This window comes from Amblyomma mixtum, chromosome 4, assembly GCF_055824585.1.
Source record: "Amblyomma mixtum isolate Tamu chromosome 4, ASM5582458v1, whole genome shotgun sequence".
NCBI lineage: Eukaryota > Metazoa > Arthropoda > Arachnida > Ixodida > Ixodidae > Amblyomma > Amblyomma mixtum.
Genome location: NC_143015.1, coordinates 94,909,172 through 94,927,496, shown reverse-complemented (window position 1 = coordinate 94,927,496; position 18,325 = coordinate 94,909,172). Strand labels below are relative to the sequence as shown.

The window sequence follows — 18,325 nt, the reverse complement described above, 5'->3', positions numbered from 1 at the left end:
CATGGTGCTGCCCGTTTAAAGCTGACGCATCTGACTGTCTCAATGGGCCGGCAAAGTTCCCGGTGCCATTCAGCCTTACGGCTACAAACTTGCTTGCTGTGTACGAGCTTGTACACAGTGAGGTTCAGAGCAGTTGACGAAGCGAAATTCAGTGAATTGTGGAATGTGTGTTGGGTGCACGGGTAATAGAACTGTCATTTGCTTACTAATATAAAGATTTGTAACGTCGATTTTATTAAATAAATGACTGAATGCTATTCCGCACATTCAGCGGTTCCCATGGCTCTGTGTTGCAGCAAGTTGTCTTAGGGGGGACACTGGTCTTAGACATATTTTCCTTATTTTTAGTCCAATCCTAATGAAACTGTACCACCTTGCTCAGTTTTTTACACTGATTTCGACAATGGAATTGCCTTTATCATAAATTAGTCGGTCCCCAATATAATTTAATTAGTCGTTCATTAGTACCTCTGTGGAAAAAAAACTGCTCAATAAAAAATCATCTTTAATCCATGGCTACTTAGTATGGTGAGTAAATAATGCAATAATCAGAACCATTTTTCTATTTTACCCTCGTTAGTAATTTTGCAGCACTCGGAATATCAGTGTTCAAAGTGCGAAAGGAATGCATTGATAAACTTTGTTAAATTATGAATTTTTGAAGTTGATTGAACAAATCTGCTTCGATTATTACACACACTGTGCCTTCAGATTCCCTTAGCAAACATTGTGACATCACTATCTGTCCTAGATGCTGAGATATCGACATACTAAGACAGATGTCCAAAATTTTTATGCCATTGTCTGCTTCTGCATAAATTCAGCCCACACAATGATCTGAATTTTATATTATAAACAAAATGTTGATTTCTTAAGGGAAAAAATTGGTATAGTTGGAAAATAATAGGTGTAGATTCCACAAATGTCATTTTTTGAAAACGATTTTTTTGGTCATTTTTTGGTCTCAAAGACCAGTGTCCCCCCTTAAAATGGCTGAACACAGCTTTGGAACTAACACGAGCTTAAAAAGAGCATGTCATAATCTGTGGTTCCCCATTTTCTTTCCAATGTGTTTTTCCTAAGCCAACTTCCATTTGTCAAGAGTCCTTTCTACCTGTCGGTTACTAAGGTCACACTTTTGACTGGTAGCCAGATTCCTATGCAATACCTAAGATATGTGAGACTGTGTACAGCTGGCCAAATCTTTAACTAGTGTGCGTGACGGCCACTCTTTCTGCTTTCCTGAGCTTTGCGATGAAGCAAACTTGCGGAAAGCTCAGTATTAGGCACGGGCTTAGTGAGCCTGTGCTTAGATTTGATACTTTCGCATGTTTGCTCCGTCGTAAGCTGCAAGAGCACGAAAAATGCAGCCGTCACGCACGCCAGGTAAAGATTTGGCCGGCTGTACATACTGGTTGTCAACAAGTTTTGCGCATTCTTGGCAATTCCTTGCACTTTGCACTGTCGAGTGGGACCAGGTACTAGGCCTACTGTAATTATGAAACGAGGACTTTGCGAACAAGGACCTTTTCTTTGCTTTGCACAATAGAGTCGGAACGAGCTAGTTCGGCTGTTACAAAAGTATGCAGAATTCTTGTGCTACTGCTTCTGTGGTCTCCACACATGCACTCGGCAATCCAGCGAGAAATGTGGCCATGCACAGGAAGGTCTTGCAAAGGCTAATAACAAGTTAGCTTCTCGACTGGGTTGGAGCAGTTCGCATGCCTCTGTTACGCAGTATCTTGTGAGTGGAAAGATGGCTTCCGAAAAGTGCATGGTGCTACCAGGCTTCCAATAATGCTCTGAAATGCATGTGAATGTTTTAAAGCACACTGGGTGGTCTATTGTTGCTGCTGTAGCAACGCAAAGCAGTGTTTTTACTTGGCATCATTAGGGCATGTTTCTTTTTTGTGTGACATTACCTCGTCATGCGCCTGTGCTCGTGGTGTGAGTATTTGTTTCCATGTATTCTTGCTTTACAAGTATAATTTCACAGTGAACAGTCATGCTGTAGAATTGAGTTGTGCAGAATTAAGTGTACAGAGGTACGATATATGCACTACATAAATGGAGCCGGCTGTTCATTGGTGCTTCAGGTGGCCTGTACGAACTAGGTCTACAAGAACTCTCATACGACATATCACCGTCGAAGATGTGCTTTACTAAATTCAACGCTTTCTTCAAATGCCCATGCATTCACGGCCAATGTCGCATAGTTCAGTGACCAAGTAGTAGCTAGCCCATGCGCAGTACTGCAATGACTAGGACAATGCAGTGTGCGACAGAGAAGCGAGCAGCGACGCTTCCACGTCCAGTTTCATCGCCTGCGCAGTAGGGAGTTCCCAGCCGAAGTTCGTAAATGCTGATGGTCCTGTCGCCCGTCCCCGGAACAGTGCAGAGGGGTTCGGGGCTGAGGTCGTCTGATGTTCCCGATGACCGCGACAGGTGGCGCCTTTGTCGTCGCAGGCGCCGCCGGAACCACAGTAGGTGGCAGTCGCAAGACCATGGGGTTCCTCTGAGAACGAAGGAACCTGCGAAAAATTGACAGACGATTACGGTAGTCAGTGATGCGAAATTTGAGCGCAGCTGTTCAGCCGCGGCAGATACTACCTGCCACGGCTGGCAGGTGGCGCTTCGCTCTACTAATGCCTACTAAAAAGCAGATCGGGAAGGAATTTTTCTATGATAACTGAAGAGGCAATGCCCTACTCCTTGAAGCTAGGTCAGGGTGTCTTAGAACGCGCAGCTACAAAAAGAAAAAATTCAACCATGATGATGACACATGCGCAGTGTGTGGTAGATCTGTGGAAACAATTGAACACCTCATAATCAAATGTGACGGTATCACGTCTGCAACGCGGAATGCAGGAATTTTTCTCCTATTTGAATGTGCACCAAACTGGCCATTCCCCCACCATGGGTATGTGCCATTGCTTCAGAGGCAGCAACAACAACGGGCTCCTAAGAGCTGCGCTCTAAAATGAAACAAGGCCGTGCGGAGTGGGTGAGAGAACAAACGCGCGTTAAGATATCCTAGTTGAAATGAAGAGGAAGAAGTGGGCTTGGGCAGGGCTAGGCAGGGCTATAGTGAACTAGTCTAGTTCACTATAGGCAGGGCTATAGGCAGGGCATGTAATGCGAAGGCAAGATAACCGCTGGTCCTCGAGGGTAACGGAGTGGATTCCAAGAGAAGGCAAACGTAGCAGGGGGCGGCAGAAAGTTAGGTGGGCGGATGAGATTAAGATGTTTGCGGGGGTACAGTGGCCGCAGCTGGCGAAGGACAGGGTTATTTGGAGAGACATGGGAGAGGCCTTTGCCCTGCAGTGGGCGTAGTCAGGCTGATGATGATGGTGTGCTTCAGTAATGAGTGTGTAGAATGCGCATGCGCATTATTGGAGCAGTAGGGGTGGCGGCACGCGCTATGCTAAAAGCGTCCGATTTTGTTTTAAGCAACACGGGGAAAGGAGCACGAGCGCTATCATCTGAGATTTTTATGTAAGGAAGCGAAATATACTCAGCTGTAAGCGCTCTCGAGAAACGCTGCTGAACCAAAACGATAGAAAACCTAGCGCAAGAAAATATTTCCTGTGCATCGTCAGCGCTTAAGATATGTTGTTTATATCTATCTCATTCTTTGGTCCCGACACCTGTGACAAAAATTCGACCGAATCTAGGCGAGCAACCATAGCACTTTCGACAATGATCGGACAAGTGCGATCACACGCCCCCTCCCCCCAATAAAGAAAGCAGCCATTTGGTTACACTGGGCCAGGCCATCGGCTTCCTGTATTCACTAGCCAATCGCAAATGTAAGTGAAATGAGCGCTTAATATTGTTTGACTTTATTATAGACAAGCCTCGTATCAAAAACTCTAGGGCTTATATTTTTTTTCTTGTGATTAGCTTCTTATTAAGGTAACAAGAAAAGTTTACGGATTAGTACTTTTTGTCGCAGGGGAATTATGTGCAGTGGTCCTGAATGTGGGCGGAGCTTCACTGCAGACTTAAGTTGTATCCGAGAGGAGTGTACTGTTTTTTTAAGTCTCATCTTACTATAGATAGGGTTAGTAAGAATATGGAGAGGGTGTGTATGAAACTGCGACCTGTGCGGCTGTCACTTTCTCGCTTGCATCCACGTCACAGCTGTCGCCATTGTGTGGCACATGTAGCGCGTCGTAGGTCCGCGCGCATGTCTACTCGGCGTATTGCCACCACCTTCTTTGGCTGACGCCGCTCAACATGACGCTGAAGCTGCGTGCTTACCACCGAATCGCCCGGTGGCGTCATGCGAATACCTCCCATACGAAAAATTCTGGGGGCACTTTGGCTCTCTAAAGTGCTGCAAGTCGAAAGATTTTCCTGGCGCACTGTTTGGCTTTGACTGCGAGACTGTTTGTGTTGTACTAGTGCTTTATTTGACTACACACTCTGACTACACATTACAACTACACACTTTTACTGCCGACTTTAACTGCTTCTTTAGCACGACGCTCTCTCTTCTTCGATGAGTTTGGTTTGCAGTAATGCTCTGTTTGCAGTAATGAGGTATGTAATGTGGTCACGCACGGACGCCTCACGTCCCCTGTCGGAGCGGACGTCAACTATTTCATTAGTTGTCGTCTGCTCCGAAAGGGGGCGTCAGGCATCCGTGGCTGACCTCATTACTTCGAATCCGCGCACTCTGACGTTATAACCATTTCGACCAACTGAAAACCTCTGTCGACAACAATGAGGCATTAAAGGCTTTCGCCTTAATACTTGCGCTGATCACTTACTGGTTACGTAGTGGGAGAGCCGGTTGTCCCGAGCTACGTCGCCCTCTCCCGCCACGAACGCCGTGAGTGCGGCGTTGTCCGACAGGTCTACGCTGAGCCGTGGCAGCTCGGACCAACGGTGCAAGAGGCCCAGGGGCAGGGACTTGAGCAACGGGCAGCCCCGCACTCGGAGCGTAAAGGGGCCGTGCGGGTGGAGGCCTTCGAAGGCGTCGGCCGCCACCGAGCGAAGCTTGGACCCGGTCACACTCAGCTCGCGTATCTGCGCAGCGGAATGAAGAGCCGCGCTTCACTGCCTGGAAAAAGCGCGGCTACATATAGCGTTCATACTTACGCTTTCATGTTAAAGAAATATGTAAGTCGATTTGGTTTGGTTTATTGGGGTTTTACGTCCCAAAGCAACTCAGGCTATGAGGGACGCCGTAGTGGAGGGCTCCGGAAATTTCGACCACCTGGGGTTCTTAACGCGCACTGACATCGCACAGTACACGGGCCTCTGTAATTTCGCCTCCATAGAAATTCAGCCGCCGCGGAAGTCGATTTGGGTAATTACGCAAAATGCGGATATATGGATATGAAGTGTTTCGGTGCTGCGCTGCTCTGCTATAGGTTAAGGTGGTGGTTGGTGTGTGGTCTTTCATGCAAAAGTGAAAGGAGGAAATGGCAACACCTGCCATAGAACCTGCTTTATGCCAATGCGCCACTGCTCACCAGCTCAGGATGTATTGATTGTTATAATGAAATGTTATATGAAAAAAAAATGCGTTCATAAACTAGTTCCCGTTCAAAAATGCTATTGTCCAGAATTGTTGAGTATGTGGGAAATCAAAACATGCTTGAAACAGTCCAAGCATGAGGCTTAAGCTTGCAAAGAAGGCTCTCACGACGAGATTTGGCTCATTTTGATCTGTACATCAACAGGATCTGGCTCATTTTTAATTTGAAATAGGATTTGCGCGCGATTGTGCGACGCAGCTGTTGCGGACAGTTTTTCATATGACGACGAAGAAGAGTGACATGTCAAGCTGACAACCGCGTTCCTTTCACTTCTGGCAAGCCTCCTCTCAAGGGTTTGACTTACTGCATGAGTATATTTTAGAATACCATGGGGCCAACTGTCGTGCTTAGATTTTTACTTGGTTGCAAAAAGAAGTGCTAATAATAATAAAAAAGAACACTGTGCTGTCGTGATGGAAATAAAGCTACAGCTGCGCTCTCCTATAAAATGAAAAGCCGACGTGGCTTTTAAATGAGAACCGCGGCATCACTTTTGTAGAGGAGCATATTCCGTCGTGTCTGCTAATGGGAAAGACAGCGAACTGTCAATCACGCGATGTAGGAACAGCTGGGGACACGCTTTCCAAACCCTAGCTGTCGAAAAGCCTTCGGGTGGAGACCGTATACGTTTAGGCGCTCCCCCAAGAAGACGACTACTGGCGCAGTGTCACGTGACATCAGATGCTTTTGGGTAACAGCGGTGCGAATCCCAGGACTTAACATATATTGTTAAACCCTTAAAACCTGTCGGCGTCAAACAATCTTACAGAAGTTAGTTCAAAAGACCGCACGCACAGAAGAGGCAAAAAGCGCTCGTGTTGGATCTTCTGTGCTGATCCCTCCAATATGAAAAGGAACAAGATTTGGGCATTCAGTTATCGATTACTCCATATTTACGGCTGACAACAACAGTTTTTCCTGTTTTGTAGTTAGTTTTCCTCTTGGTGTATAATATCTATATTCATTTTCAACTTTACTACAGAAATTTGTTTGTTTCTGCAAACTTTTTGTTCCCTTTCATAACGGAGAAACCTGTATACGAGGTCTGTTAGAAAAGTATCCGACCTTATTTTTTTTTGCGAACACCTGATGGATATGAAACAAGCGCGCTTGCACCAGCAGACCTTGAACCGTCGTGCGCATGCGCGAATTTTTTCCCGCCTGCCGATAGCGTCAGTCGCTGGGAGGCAGCGTTTGAGTGAGGTAGTGCGCAATGCTCTCGTCGGTTTTTTAGTGCAAGCAAAATGGCGGTGCGACAGGAGCAGCGCTAATACATCAAATTTTGCTAAAAACGGGGCGACAGCCAAGTGGAAACCATTCGGAATATTTAGACGGTTTTCGGTGATGATGCTTAGAGCAGCACACAAATTAAGCAATAGTACAACTGGTTTAAAGATGGCTGCACATCGGTGGAGAGCGAGCCACGCTCTGGTCGGCCATCAACATGCCGAAATGGCCAGGTCATTGCCGAAGTGAACGCTATGGTGATGCGGGAACGTCGTGTGACTATCCGAGAAATTGCGGAAGAGGTGGACATCAGTAGTTTTTCTGCACATTCCATTATCACCGAACATTTGGACATGAAGAGAGTTGCGGCGAATTTCGCGCCGAAGCTGCTCACGGTGGAGCAAAAGCAGCTTCGTGTTGAAGTCTCACAGAACACGCTGGATTCCACAAACAGTGACCCCGACTTCATTAACATCATAATCACTGGTGACGAGTCTTGGGTGTACGGGTACTACCCGGAAACCAAATCCCAGTCGTCACACTAGAAGCATTCCACGTCCCCAAGACCAAAGAAGGCCTGCCAAATGCTCAGCAACGTCAAAGTGATGCTGACTGCTTTCTTGGACTCTCGCTATGTGGCACACCACGAGTACGCACGCCCCAGGGTCAAACAATGACCAAAGAGTACAACAGGAATGTCATCCGTCGCCTACGTGATGCTGCGCGGCGCAAGAGACCGGAGTTGTGGTCAACAGGAAATTGGCGCATCCAGCACGACAATGCTCCTGAACATTCTTCGCACTTGATTAGGACTTTTTTGGCGAAACACCAGACCCCTGTAGTTCAAGTCTTCTTACTCTCTTGATATGGGCCCCTGCGACTTCTGGTTGTTTCCCAAAATCAAGAGGTCATTGAAAGGAGCGCGATTTCAGACAAGAGAGGACATTATGGCTGCAACGACAGCTGAGCTAAACTAAACTCCATTCCGAAAAAGGCCTTTTCGGAATACTTCCAATAGTGGCAGCACATCTAGGAGAAGTGTGTTGAGTCCCAAGGAGACTGCTTTGAAGGTAATTAGGTTTCCAACGCTCCAGTTATGCCATTTTTTTTTCTTCGGCCAAAGGTCGGATACTTTTCTAACAGACCTCGTACGTCCTGTTTTGTGGTCTAACTTCTTTCAGACATGGAAAACCAACTAGCCCAACATCATGCCCTATTATGTACCTGTTCAAACACAAGATCCTATCATCAAAGCCCGGCGTAAACTCGTTATTTTATTGCCTCACTCACTCACTCACTCACTCACTCACTCACTCACTCACTCACTCACTCACTCACTCACTCACTCACTCACTCACTCACTCACTCACTCACTCACTCACTCACTCACTCACGCACTCACTCACTCACTCACTCACTCACTCACTCACTCACTCACTCACTCACTCACTCACTCACTCACTCACTCACTCACTCACTCACTCACTCACTCACTCACTCACTGTCCAAAACATGTTGCCATTGCATACAAACAGCAAACTCATTCAAAATGGAACTGCAAATGTTTCATGAGGAAAGGAAAGACCATGTAACTGTCTCACTTCACTGTGGACACGTCAACTGCGCCGTGAGGGAAGGAAGTAAGGTAGGAGCGAACAAAAACGAAGAGGCTCCGCTCCGGATATCTTCCTCCTGGGGTTTTTTTAAGTGCACCGACGTCACACAATACAAGGCCTGCTTTCCCATTTCGCCTCTCTCGAAATGCGGACGCCGCAACCGGGATTCGATCTAACTACCTCGTGGTCAGTGACCGAAAACCACAGCCTCTGCGCCGTTTACTGTCGGGCGGGCTCACCTTCTGACTGAATGCCCACTGAATTTGGTAAGAGAGAGTTGGCTCGTCTACGTGTACATCCAGCTTTCGCAGCGCCTTGACCTGGAACAGCATCTCTTTCAGTCGAAACGCCCTCGCTCCGCTGGAGTAAGTGTTGGTCCTTACGCTCCGCAAGAACCTGCAACGGAAATGGCTGTCTCACTTGCATGGCGGATTCACCTGGCGTGCGAACGGCACATCAATCGCGCTTAGGCATAGCAATTCACAAAACGAATTCATTACATGCATTGCTGACTAAGCACAAACCGAATCCTTTTTCACATGCTCACTGTGCGTATGCGCGCCTCTCCTCCAGCAGCACTGGTTGAAACCGTCTGCTCCTATTGCGCATGCGCAGTTCATGTTAGTCACAGGCGTATGCGACAGATGGCGGTAGCTGTTAAGCACCTTCGCAGGAGCAGCTGGCTCCTCTTGGAACCAGATGGCGCCTGCGTCTCTTTGTTTTCAGTCAGTAACAGTCGAATTTTCGCGACTGCCCAGAAGGCGCCACAGTTCACAAAAGGCGGATTGTACTGGTGTACACATTTAGTTTTCATCACCAGCTTATCGTTATCGGTATATCAAACATTTGCCACGTCTCTTCGATGATTACTTTTGTACAGGGTGATCAAACTTAAGCTCTACAGATTTTTTAAAATTACGCCCTGAGAGGTAAATGTAATCCACGTCTGTACATGAGTTATGTTATTTCACAAAATGAGACAACTTTCATCGTCAGACACCTAATTACCTAAAATAGAGAACTTTGTAGTGACTGAACTAAGCCAGCATGTTTATATTGGAAACTGAGAGGTAGTCTTATTCATGCTCTATTCCACTTAGTAGAATTCTCCTAGTACGTGCGTGTTCCGAAATATTTGCCTCCAAATTTTCAGCTTGATCCGCGTAATTTCGCATGCTAGGCGGTGACAGTCGGCGCGAAACTTCTCCCACCGTGACGCGCCGTTTCCTCTGCCGACGGCATAGAGCGACCGGTGATACTGATAGCTGATTTCCTTTCACTTTGAGCTACCTAAATTGAAGACACTGCCATGACGCAATAGCTTCGTCACACTAGGAGGGAGTTTCGTTTCGAATGCTCCACCTCCTGCTCGTGGCTCGAGCTACGTTTGTCGTCTGCTGGTGGAGCCCGCTAGCACCTTGATCACATGACCATGCGTAGCCCTTCCTCGTGATCACGTGGCTGCCCCCTTCACGTAGGCCGTGCCTATAGTGTACTAGAACTAGTACACTAGTGAACTAGTACACTATAGCCGTGACTGGCGCACTGTGGAACTTTCGCTGTTTTTAGGTGGCACACGTTGTCGTTAGACGGCGCCCAACGTTTCGAAACGCCTCTCGGACGCTTTGTGCGCGTCTGTATATATAGGAATTGTAAAGCAGTTCCAAGGAAAGACGTGGTAGCAGCCATATACGGCGGGTGGACCATCAGACTAGCAGAAAATAATTAAGGAAGTGGTGAAAGGGGCACGATTGCGATACTCGGTAATGCGTGACTACAAAGCAGCCGTTTTTAAGTCATAGGAGGAGTAAAAAAAAAAATTGGCGGTGGTTTAGCTCTGGTTAAACCTGGAGGATTGCGAAAGCAACGAGGAGAGAGAGGCGATGGAGAGCGCACGGCAGCGGCGGCGGCCCCGGCACGCTAGCTATGCGCCGCTACTGCGCATGCGCAACTGGCGAGCGCGGCGGCAGCACCTCTGAGTCAGCCGCGCAGCGACGGCGGCGGCGCGCCAGCTGTGCGCCGCGTGACGCCGTGTGCGCCTCGCGCATGCGCAGTATCGCCTTTCGTCAGCTCCGCGAAAAGGCTCGGCGGCTCGCGTAGTGTTGCTTTTGCAACAATACTTGGTGAAAATAGTCGTAAACGCGCAGCCTGTGTTGAAGGGCAGCGCCGGTGCCGCCAAGGTCCAGCTGCTTAAACTGCCGAAGCAGATGCACGGTGGTAACGCATTACCGAATATCATAATCGTAATGTGACCATTTTTGCAACACGCCACCAAGCGCTGACATCCGCTATAAACAGCTCTGTACAAAATATGTGCCTCGCTGCAAACGACTGCATATACCGACCCCTAGCGGGGAGGAACATGGTGTAGGCTTTCATGCTGTTTCTTTTTTACATTACTGATCGTTGTAAACAAACCACTGTGTCCAATCTGGCCTCTTCAAAACTAAAAGTCTTAAACATTCACGAAACTTGAGAACAGGTAAGCTTCTATCGATGCAAATGACACAGTGTATAGGTCGGCGTTACCTAAAAGAGATGCGTAAATTGCTCGGCGGACCTTACTTGAGAGGGTCCAGTGTGCGGGCATCGAGGAAGTACAGCTGCAGGTGCGTGATGTCTAAGTGATGAAGCTTCAGCAGGAGCTTGAAGCTTCCGCTACTCAGTTTTTTGGTCGGGTTTTTGGAAAGGTTCAAGCTACGCAGGTCTGTGACGTGTTGCCAGAGTCTAGAGTCTATTTGGCGGATGTGGTTCGACGAGAGGTCCAGCTTCCGGAGCTTGCTGAGACCGGCAAACGAGGCGGCAGAGAAGTTTTGGATGGAGTTGCGACTGAGGGAGAGCTCTCTGAGGTTAGGCGCGTTCACATCGGGCAAAGACGTGAGGTTGCAGTCGTCTAGGGTGAGCACACTCACAGGAAGATCGAAAGAACGAGGCTCGACACGGAGTAGAGGGTTCCGGGAAACATCCAACGTCACCAGGCGCGTGAGGTTTGCGAAGACCTGCGCTGGAAGCACCAGTATCTTGTTTGACGACAGATCCAGGGACTCCAGGTTGAAGAGGCCATCAAACTCTGATGTAGCGATGAGTTTTATATTGTTGTGTGACAAGTCTATATGTGCGAGGCTATATCTAACGGGTGCGAATGCTTTGGTGAAGGGCCTAGCTAGTGAATTGTGGGACAGAGACAGATCGACCAGTGTGGTTCCTTCGAAGGCGTCATCCGGAAGGGATGTGATTTGATTGTTGTCCAGGTTTAGCACTTGTAGACGAGTCATTCTCGCGAAGGCTTCTTCTGGCAAGGCGGAGAGTTTGTTGTGGCTGAGATGGAGGACATGGATGTCGGACGACGCCTGAAAGCTTCTAGGAGAAAGTTGGACTATTTGGTTGTGACTCACGTCTAAAACTCTGACACGCGGCAGTTCTGACGTGACTTCGACGGGTACTGTAGCGAGCATGTTGTGGGACAGATTGAGAAAGCTCAAACTGAGACGTGTTGTCCAAAAGAAATGAGGAGCTATACTTTCGATGATGTTGTGACTAAGATCAAGAGAGGACACGTTGAGAATGAAATCTTCGGCACTGTTGCTCAGCTTAAGGTGGCTTATTTGGTTGTGCGAGAGATTAATGTGAAGCGAGTGATGCGTATTATGGTTAACTATAAATTGTACGTTGAAGTCGGACAGTTTGTTGAAGCTAAGGTCAACATCCCTGAGTTGAGGAACGTCATGTAAGGCTGCCTTGTGGATCACTGATATCTTGTTGTGAGACAATCGTAACTTCGAGAAGTTGTGCAGTTTGTTGAAGGTGTTACTCTCAAGCTGAGAGACTAGGTTCGCGGTCAAGTCAATGGTTTGAAGACGTGCGAGATTGCTAAAAGTGCACGGCTGTATTTCCTTTATCTTGTTTCGTTTAATAATTACGGTTGCCAGTTTGCTCTGAGTTGTACTGTTAAAGCAGCTTTTTGGTACAGCCTGCCAATAATTCTGCATCGCGTTCAGCACGACCAACTCGCTCATGGTGTTCAGGGTGGAAGGTTCCAAGTTTTGAAGCATAGCATAGGCAATATCTAGACTGCTGATCCTTTTGCATGCTTGGAGGAAACTGTTCACTGTTCCCAATTCGAGTCGGGCTCCCGAAATGTCGAGAGTTCCTAAACTTGCGCATCCTGTTGGAAACCATTTAGGGTCAAGCGCTGCTATAGGATTGTATGCAATGCGTAGAGTTTTCAGTTTCGAAAGCGCTCCAAAGGCATGCTCCTCGATGTACGTTATCTTATTTCCACTCAGGTCCAACGTAAGAAGCTCAACGAGGCCATGCTTGAAGTCCTGGCTTTCTATAGATTTCAAAGCATTGTCAGCCATATTCAATGTCTCCAGCCTGGACAGAAATTTAATCGCAATTTTTGGCACTGATTCAAAATCATTGCTTGAAATGTCAAGGACACGGAGGCTGACCCGACACGTAAACAAGTCGTATTCACTAAACTGAGATAATCGGTTATCGCGCATGTTGAGTGTATGGAGACGCCGGAATAGAGATAATCGGTTATCGCGCGTATTGCGTGTATGGTGCCGCCGGAGCTTTGCTATGGCGCGAGGGAACTCGGCGAGTCTATTGTGTCCCAGGTCCAAATTAGTCACGACGTCGTCCAGGCCTTGGAAGAGCTCTTCTGGAAGCGATTCTATGTGGTTCACAGAGAAAGAAACGTGTCTCGGAGCCAAGAACTTGAATAGGCTTGGTGGCACGTCATGGTGGTAATTGTCAGACAATATAAAGTGGCGTACCGTGACTTTCTTCCGGTTAGCAAATAATTCACGCGGGAGCTGAGAAATAACGTTGCGGCCAAGGTTCAGTGTGTCCAGGTGGCCGGTGGGAAGCGTCCAGTTGGGATCCAGGCGCTGTATCGCGTTGTCGGCCAAAAGGAGATAAGACAGATTCCTGAGATGGGCCAGCGCATGCGAAGGTACGTGCTCCAAGAGGTTGCCAGTAAGGTTAAGCCTCACGAGAGACGGCGGGAAAGGGCGTCCATCGATTCGCAGGATGTGGTTGTTGTCCAGGTCCAGGATGGTCAGATTGCCGAAGGCAGAGAACGTGGCGTTGGGGAGCGACGTCAAGGCGTTGCTGGAAAGGTGAAGGCTTCTGAGGCTCGGAAGAGTACGGGCCACAGCAGTCAAGTCTTGCACGTCTAATTCGCCGATGTTGTTGAACCTCAGATCTAATCGCTGAAGTCGAGTGAGGGGAAGAACAGCTCGCCCTGGAAAACTGCTCAAGCGGTTTCTGCTCAGATCCAGATTGGTCAGGTTAGGGGTGCTTGCGAAGGCGTCATGTTCGATGTGGCGCAGAGGGTTGTCGTTTATGAGAAGAGACGACACCTTGCTTCGACGGAGATGTGCGGTGCTCTTCAGTATTCTTAGGGAGTAGCATTGCTGGATGGTCACCTGAGAGTACCCCCTTGTCTCTGGGAGGGAGGTGAAGGGAACAGCACGGCATACTGCTTTCAAGCGGCTTCGATCACACAGACATAGCGCGTGGAAGTCGCAGGGGTCGGCACCATTTTCTTCACGCAGAGAACCGTCTTGCGAGGCAGTGAAGTTGAATAGGTTGAGGTAGACTAACAGAGGAATTATTCTGAAATAGAAAGATACAAAAAGAAAATAAGTGTATGAATGGAAAGGGGTCGGCCTCAGGCATACTCTCCAAGCGTGTTCAAACGAGAGAAGTGTAAGAAAAGGTTGGTTGGTTGGTTTATGGGGTTTAACGTCCCAAAGGAACTCAGGCTATGAGGGACGCCGTAGTGAAGGGCTCCGGAAATTTCGACCGGCATCGCACAGCACACGGGCCTCTTTAATTTCGCCTCCATCGAAATTCGGCCGCCGCGCCCGGGATCGAACCCGTGTCTTTCGGGTCAGCAGCCGAGCACCGTAACCACTGAGTCACCGCGGCGGGGCGTATGAAAAGGGTTACAATGCACAGGCATCATGGTGTGTATGAAATAGTGAACGTTAGGGCGTGCAAACAGTAAACATTAGAGAGATTCAAAGAGGAGCAAGCACGCGAGCAGCTCACTGATACGGAACGCTGTTGTCCGAGTCCTGAAGTCTACAGCTGTCAGGACTTTGTAAGGGGCCGCGATGTTCAGCGCGCAACATGTTTGGAGGAAATAGAACCTTCCTTTGTTGTGCCTTCCGCATTCTCAAGTCAAGTTGATTAATTCTGGAGGGGTCGCGGTGCGCAGGACATTCTTTAACAAACCGGGTGTTAATTAAACTGGAGAAACTGCGATAAGATTGGCCTGCGGAGTAGAGCAAATTAGACAATGTAAAGTTACAGTGCGCCGTTACAGGATGTGTGCATGGACTGGCTTGAATCCTGCCCCCAGCTGGGGGATTGGCTTGTCTGTATAGCCCGTTTGAATAAGCAAGCCAGCTCCAAGCTGTTTTATTTTTCGTATATAGTATAGAAGCTTATTTTATGGCTGTATTCGATTTAACCAGCTTATCGATTTAATCATCAATTTATTGATTTAACCAGTGTCGAAAAGATGCTATTTCCACAGACTTGGATAATCACTGAGAAGATATTTCAGTATATAGAACATTCTTAGTCACCAGAACATTTTAACTACGTTAACGTAGGTAGGATAACACGTACAGTCGCGAGCAAAAAATATTAGCACAGATCACAGGCGATCAGAATTGGTATATCTCACCACGCGGCGCTGCGGTACGCAGACCTGCCTAACGGGCCGTTTCCATGTTTGCAGCCTAGGGGGGACGGCAGGAAGTAAGCTTTATCAAGCGTGCACCGCCCGAGCGTTGAAGTGCCGGCCCTACGTGACTGTGCATGCGACATTTATTTTGGCTCGGTTATCATGAGCGAAGATGGCTTCTTTTCATTACTTTTTTTTTATGTCCGTGATGGTTTGTCAAAAGGAACTCGCGGGAACAATAGATGATAGCGCTGCTTTCAGCCAGTAACTTTGCTGGTCCGTGGCAGTCCGCTGAACCCCCCTAATAATGTAGAATGGGAACAGCCCGGCACTCTCGCTATCAGCCTCTTCGTCACCCGCAGCGCCACGCGTTGTCATTCCGGCGCTCTGGTGCTCCATCATGTGTGCTAATCTTTTTTACCCGCGACTGTACCGATGACGGTTTATACGGAAACTCCAGATTCAGTAAATGTAGCTAGGCCAATCGGATAACTAATTCATAGCGACTCGAAAATCCGGTTAAGGTGCAATGCTGTTTCCGGCACGGGTTTTGCAACACTGAGCAATGTTCAGAAGCCTTGGGAGGGGGGGGGGGGGGGGGGTATGGCGGGGAAACATGGCTCTGCGAATGCTTTGTAGTTCCGTGCCCATTCTGGTCGCTATATCAGGGTACCTGTTTACAAATCCTTGTTGGCACATCACGCAAGGGAAGCGCTGGCAGCGGAAGCTATGCAGGCATGCACGACGACAAATATCAAGCCCATTTCAACCTTCAGCACAGTGACATAGCGCTTTAGCTCCTGGTCATAGTATAGATGGTTTGCTGGCGTTGTTGCCTGCTTTGTTATTTCGAACTTTTTTCGGCGATAACATTGCTTTGTAGCAGATCTGCTTCTCCCGTCCCACACCCCTTTCGTGTGGTCACAAGCAGTTCTTTCGAGATATTAAAACCAGTAGGTAGTTAGCGCTTGTCCTGTCTTTTGTGTGTTCTGGTCCTCGTTTTCTTGCGCCATTATATTCCTTTTGCGACGTCTATTCACCAACTAGCTCAAACTAAGGTCTTGCTCCCTGCTACATATCAGCGCTTTTTAAACGCCGGCTGTCTTTCATTAAAGAGCCTCTTTCTCACCAGATATGAACACTTTTTGAGAGCTCATGGCTTTCTCTCACTTATTTATGCGCATCAGCAGACCGCAAACAAAGCACTGGAATGCGGCGAGTTTCACTGAAGCCTTCATTGCACTACGGATGGCATTAAAGTCCCTAGTAAGACCACTCTCACAAATACCTCCGTTCCTGCTTTATGCGTGTATAAGGAACTACAAAGATATGTTATTTGCGTAACTCAGTTGCTACCGTCATTACCCCTAGCCAATTAGAAGCTATACTTACCCGCGAGGGAGGAATCGCTTCAGAAGCGTGGGAATGTACATCTTGGTAGTTGAAGGCCGGGTCCGGGACAATCCTTACATCCGAAGCCCGCTAAGGTAGTCGTTGAAAGGGCTTCTACTGTATCCGAAAGAAGACACTGCCTCTAACCGCCGATCACTGGGTTCCATCTGATAAGACGGACCGTCCACATCCAGGAGCGCTTGCAGAGGCCTGTACGTTGTGAACGTCACATGTTGAAACTGCGTCACGCTGCTGCCTTGTTAAGTTTACGCTCCTCAGAGACCGGAATTTTCGGGCCACCATGCCGGCTTTCTTCCGCAGTGGCTCATCCTCGACCGCCAGACTGGCTTGGAAAGTGGATAACTGAGTGAGTGTGTCTGTGTGTGTGTGTGCATCCAGACCTGTCGCAGTGTAGCTCTGGAGAAGCAAAGACAGGAAGAGAGAAAGCGAGAAGCGGGCCGTTTATTTTGGGAGACGCTCGCCTCCACCGAGCGTTACGTGCTTGCTTTGTGAGTAAACTAGGGAAGGGTGAGAGGGAAGCCCACGTGCTTTTGCCAGAGTCCGACGCCCCGAAGATGCATTCCCGCTATTTTTAAAGCTGGAGCGAGTTGGCGTAATGAAAGGGAGGGGGGAGCTGCGGTTCCTTTCTTCATCTGAGACGCAGCGCGACGCTTGGGCTGTTGATACTACGTCTCGCCTGACGTGACCTCGGTCGCTTTAACACAGAGACCCTCTAAGCCGCATATATATGAAGTATATAGGAATATGGGTCTCTAGGAATAGGCTTTGCGCAAGGTGCTACCAACATAGAAGGAATTATGAAGATTTAATGAACATAAACCGCTGAACTTGGCCCCAAGGAATCTTCCTCGTGCACGTTAAAGAACCCCAGGTGGTCGAAATTTCCGGAGCCCTCCACTACGGCGTCTCTCATAGCCTTAGTTGCTTTGGGACGTTAAATCCCATAAACCAAACCAAACCAAACCTTTCCCGAACATTAAAATAAAAGGTAAAAAATTGAATTGAATTTTTATTCTCCAGATAGCACTGGAAGGTTTTAAGAGCTAAAAGCTGCTCTGGTCAGCTTGACGTGGCCACTGAAACCTCCACTTGGCATTACAAAGACGAGAAAACAGTGGAAAATGCAATAACAGTTCACAAAACACAGAATAAGAAACAGAACTTGTAACTTCACATTGAATGACAATTGAGTTAGATTGCATCTATACAGAAAAAAAAACTACAAGGCAGACGGAATATAAAGCGCAACATAACGAAAAGCAGCAAAGGAATTGTGTATCACAGTTTATAATGACAAAGAACCAGATTTTTTAACATTGCAACCACTATTTGAACGAAGCCTAACAAAAGGAATTATATGCCTCAGTTGAACATCACATTCAAACAACAGGAACTGACATAATAAAACCTTAGATATTTACAAAATACTGCCGAAACTGCTTCATTGTGAGAATCTGTGTGTCTTGATGCTTGTTGAGAATGGGAGGAAGAGCGTAGTGTCACGTTTGTAGCTTGTAGCTAGTACGAAAATGAAAAGGTTAGGGCACGCCCAATATAGCTGAGCTATATTTGTTTTATTTATATATTCGTACTGTAAGCGTACGCCAGGAAAGCACTTATTCATAAATAAGATAACGAAAGAAAGTTAATTGAAAGTAGAAGTTATGGCAGGCTTCATCACGACTGCCTCCCAACAATGTTCAGAGCATTAAGTGGCCAAACGGCTATATTACATGGAAACTAGTCACCGTGCGGTAAGTGAAATCACTTACGAATTTTGGCACAAACAGTTTTACACTGCCATACATCTT

General features: G+C 47.7%; 1 protein-coding gene across 1 annotated transcript; it reads right to left on the bottom strand.

The window, feature by feature from the left end:
• Positions 1 to 2,140: 2,140 nt before the first annotated feature.
• LOC149347478 (uncharacterized) lies at positions 2,141 to 16,905 on the bottom strand. Its single transcript, XM_089587145.1, has 5 exons — positions 16,494 to 16,905; positions 10,958 to 14,020; positions 8,632 to 8,788; positions 4,776 to 5,034; positions 2,141 to 2,531 (listed from the first exon to the last, which is right to left on the bottom strand). Exons 1-5 carry the CDS (start codon positions 16,532 to 16,534, stop codon positions 2,236 to 2,238), a joined length of 3,816 nt encoding a protein of 1,271 aa, XP_089443271.1. The 5' UTR covers positions 16,535 to 16,905; the 3' UTR covers positions 2,141 to 2,235.
• Between the last annotated feature and the right edge of the window lie 1,420 nt (positions 16,906 to 18,325).

Excerpts from the sequence above, each read along its gene's own strand:
- LOC149347478 (XM_089587145.1), bottom strand. The coding sequence starts at position 16,534 with ATGTACATTCCCACGCTTCTGAAGCGATTCCTCCCTCGCGG. Across the intron at positions 14,021-16,493 it reads AAGCGATTCCTCCCTCGCGG|AATAATTCCTCTGTTAGTCT; the intron begins GTAAGTATAGCT and ends TTTCTATTTCAG. Across the intron at positions 5,035-8,631 it reads AGTGGGCATTCAGTCAGAAG|ATACGCGAGCTGAGTGTGAC; the intron begins GTGAGCCCGCCC and ends TCCGCTGCGCAG.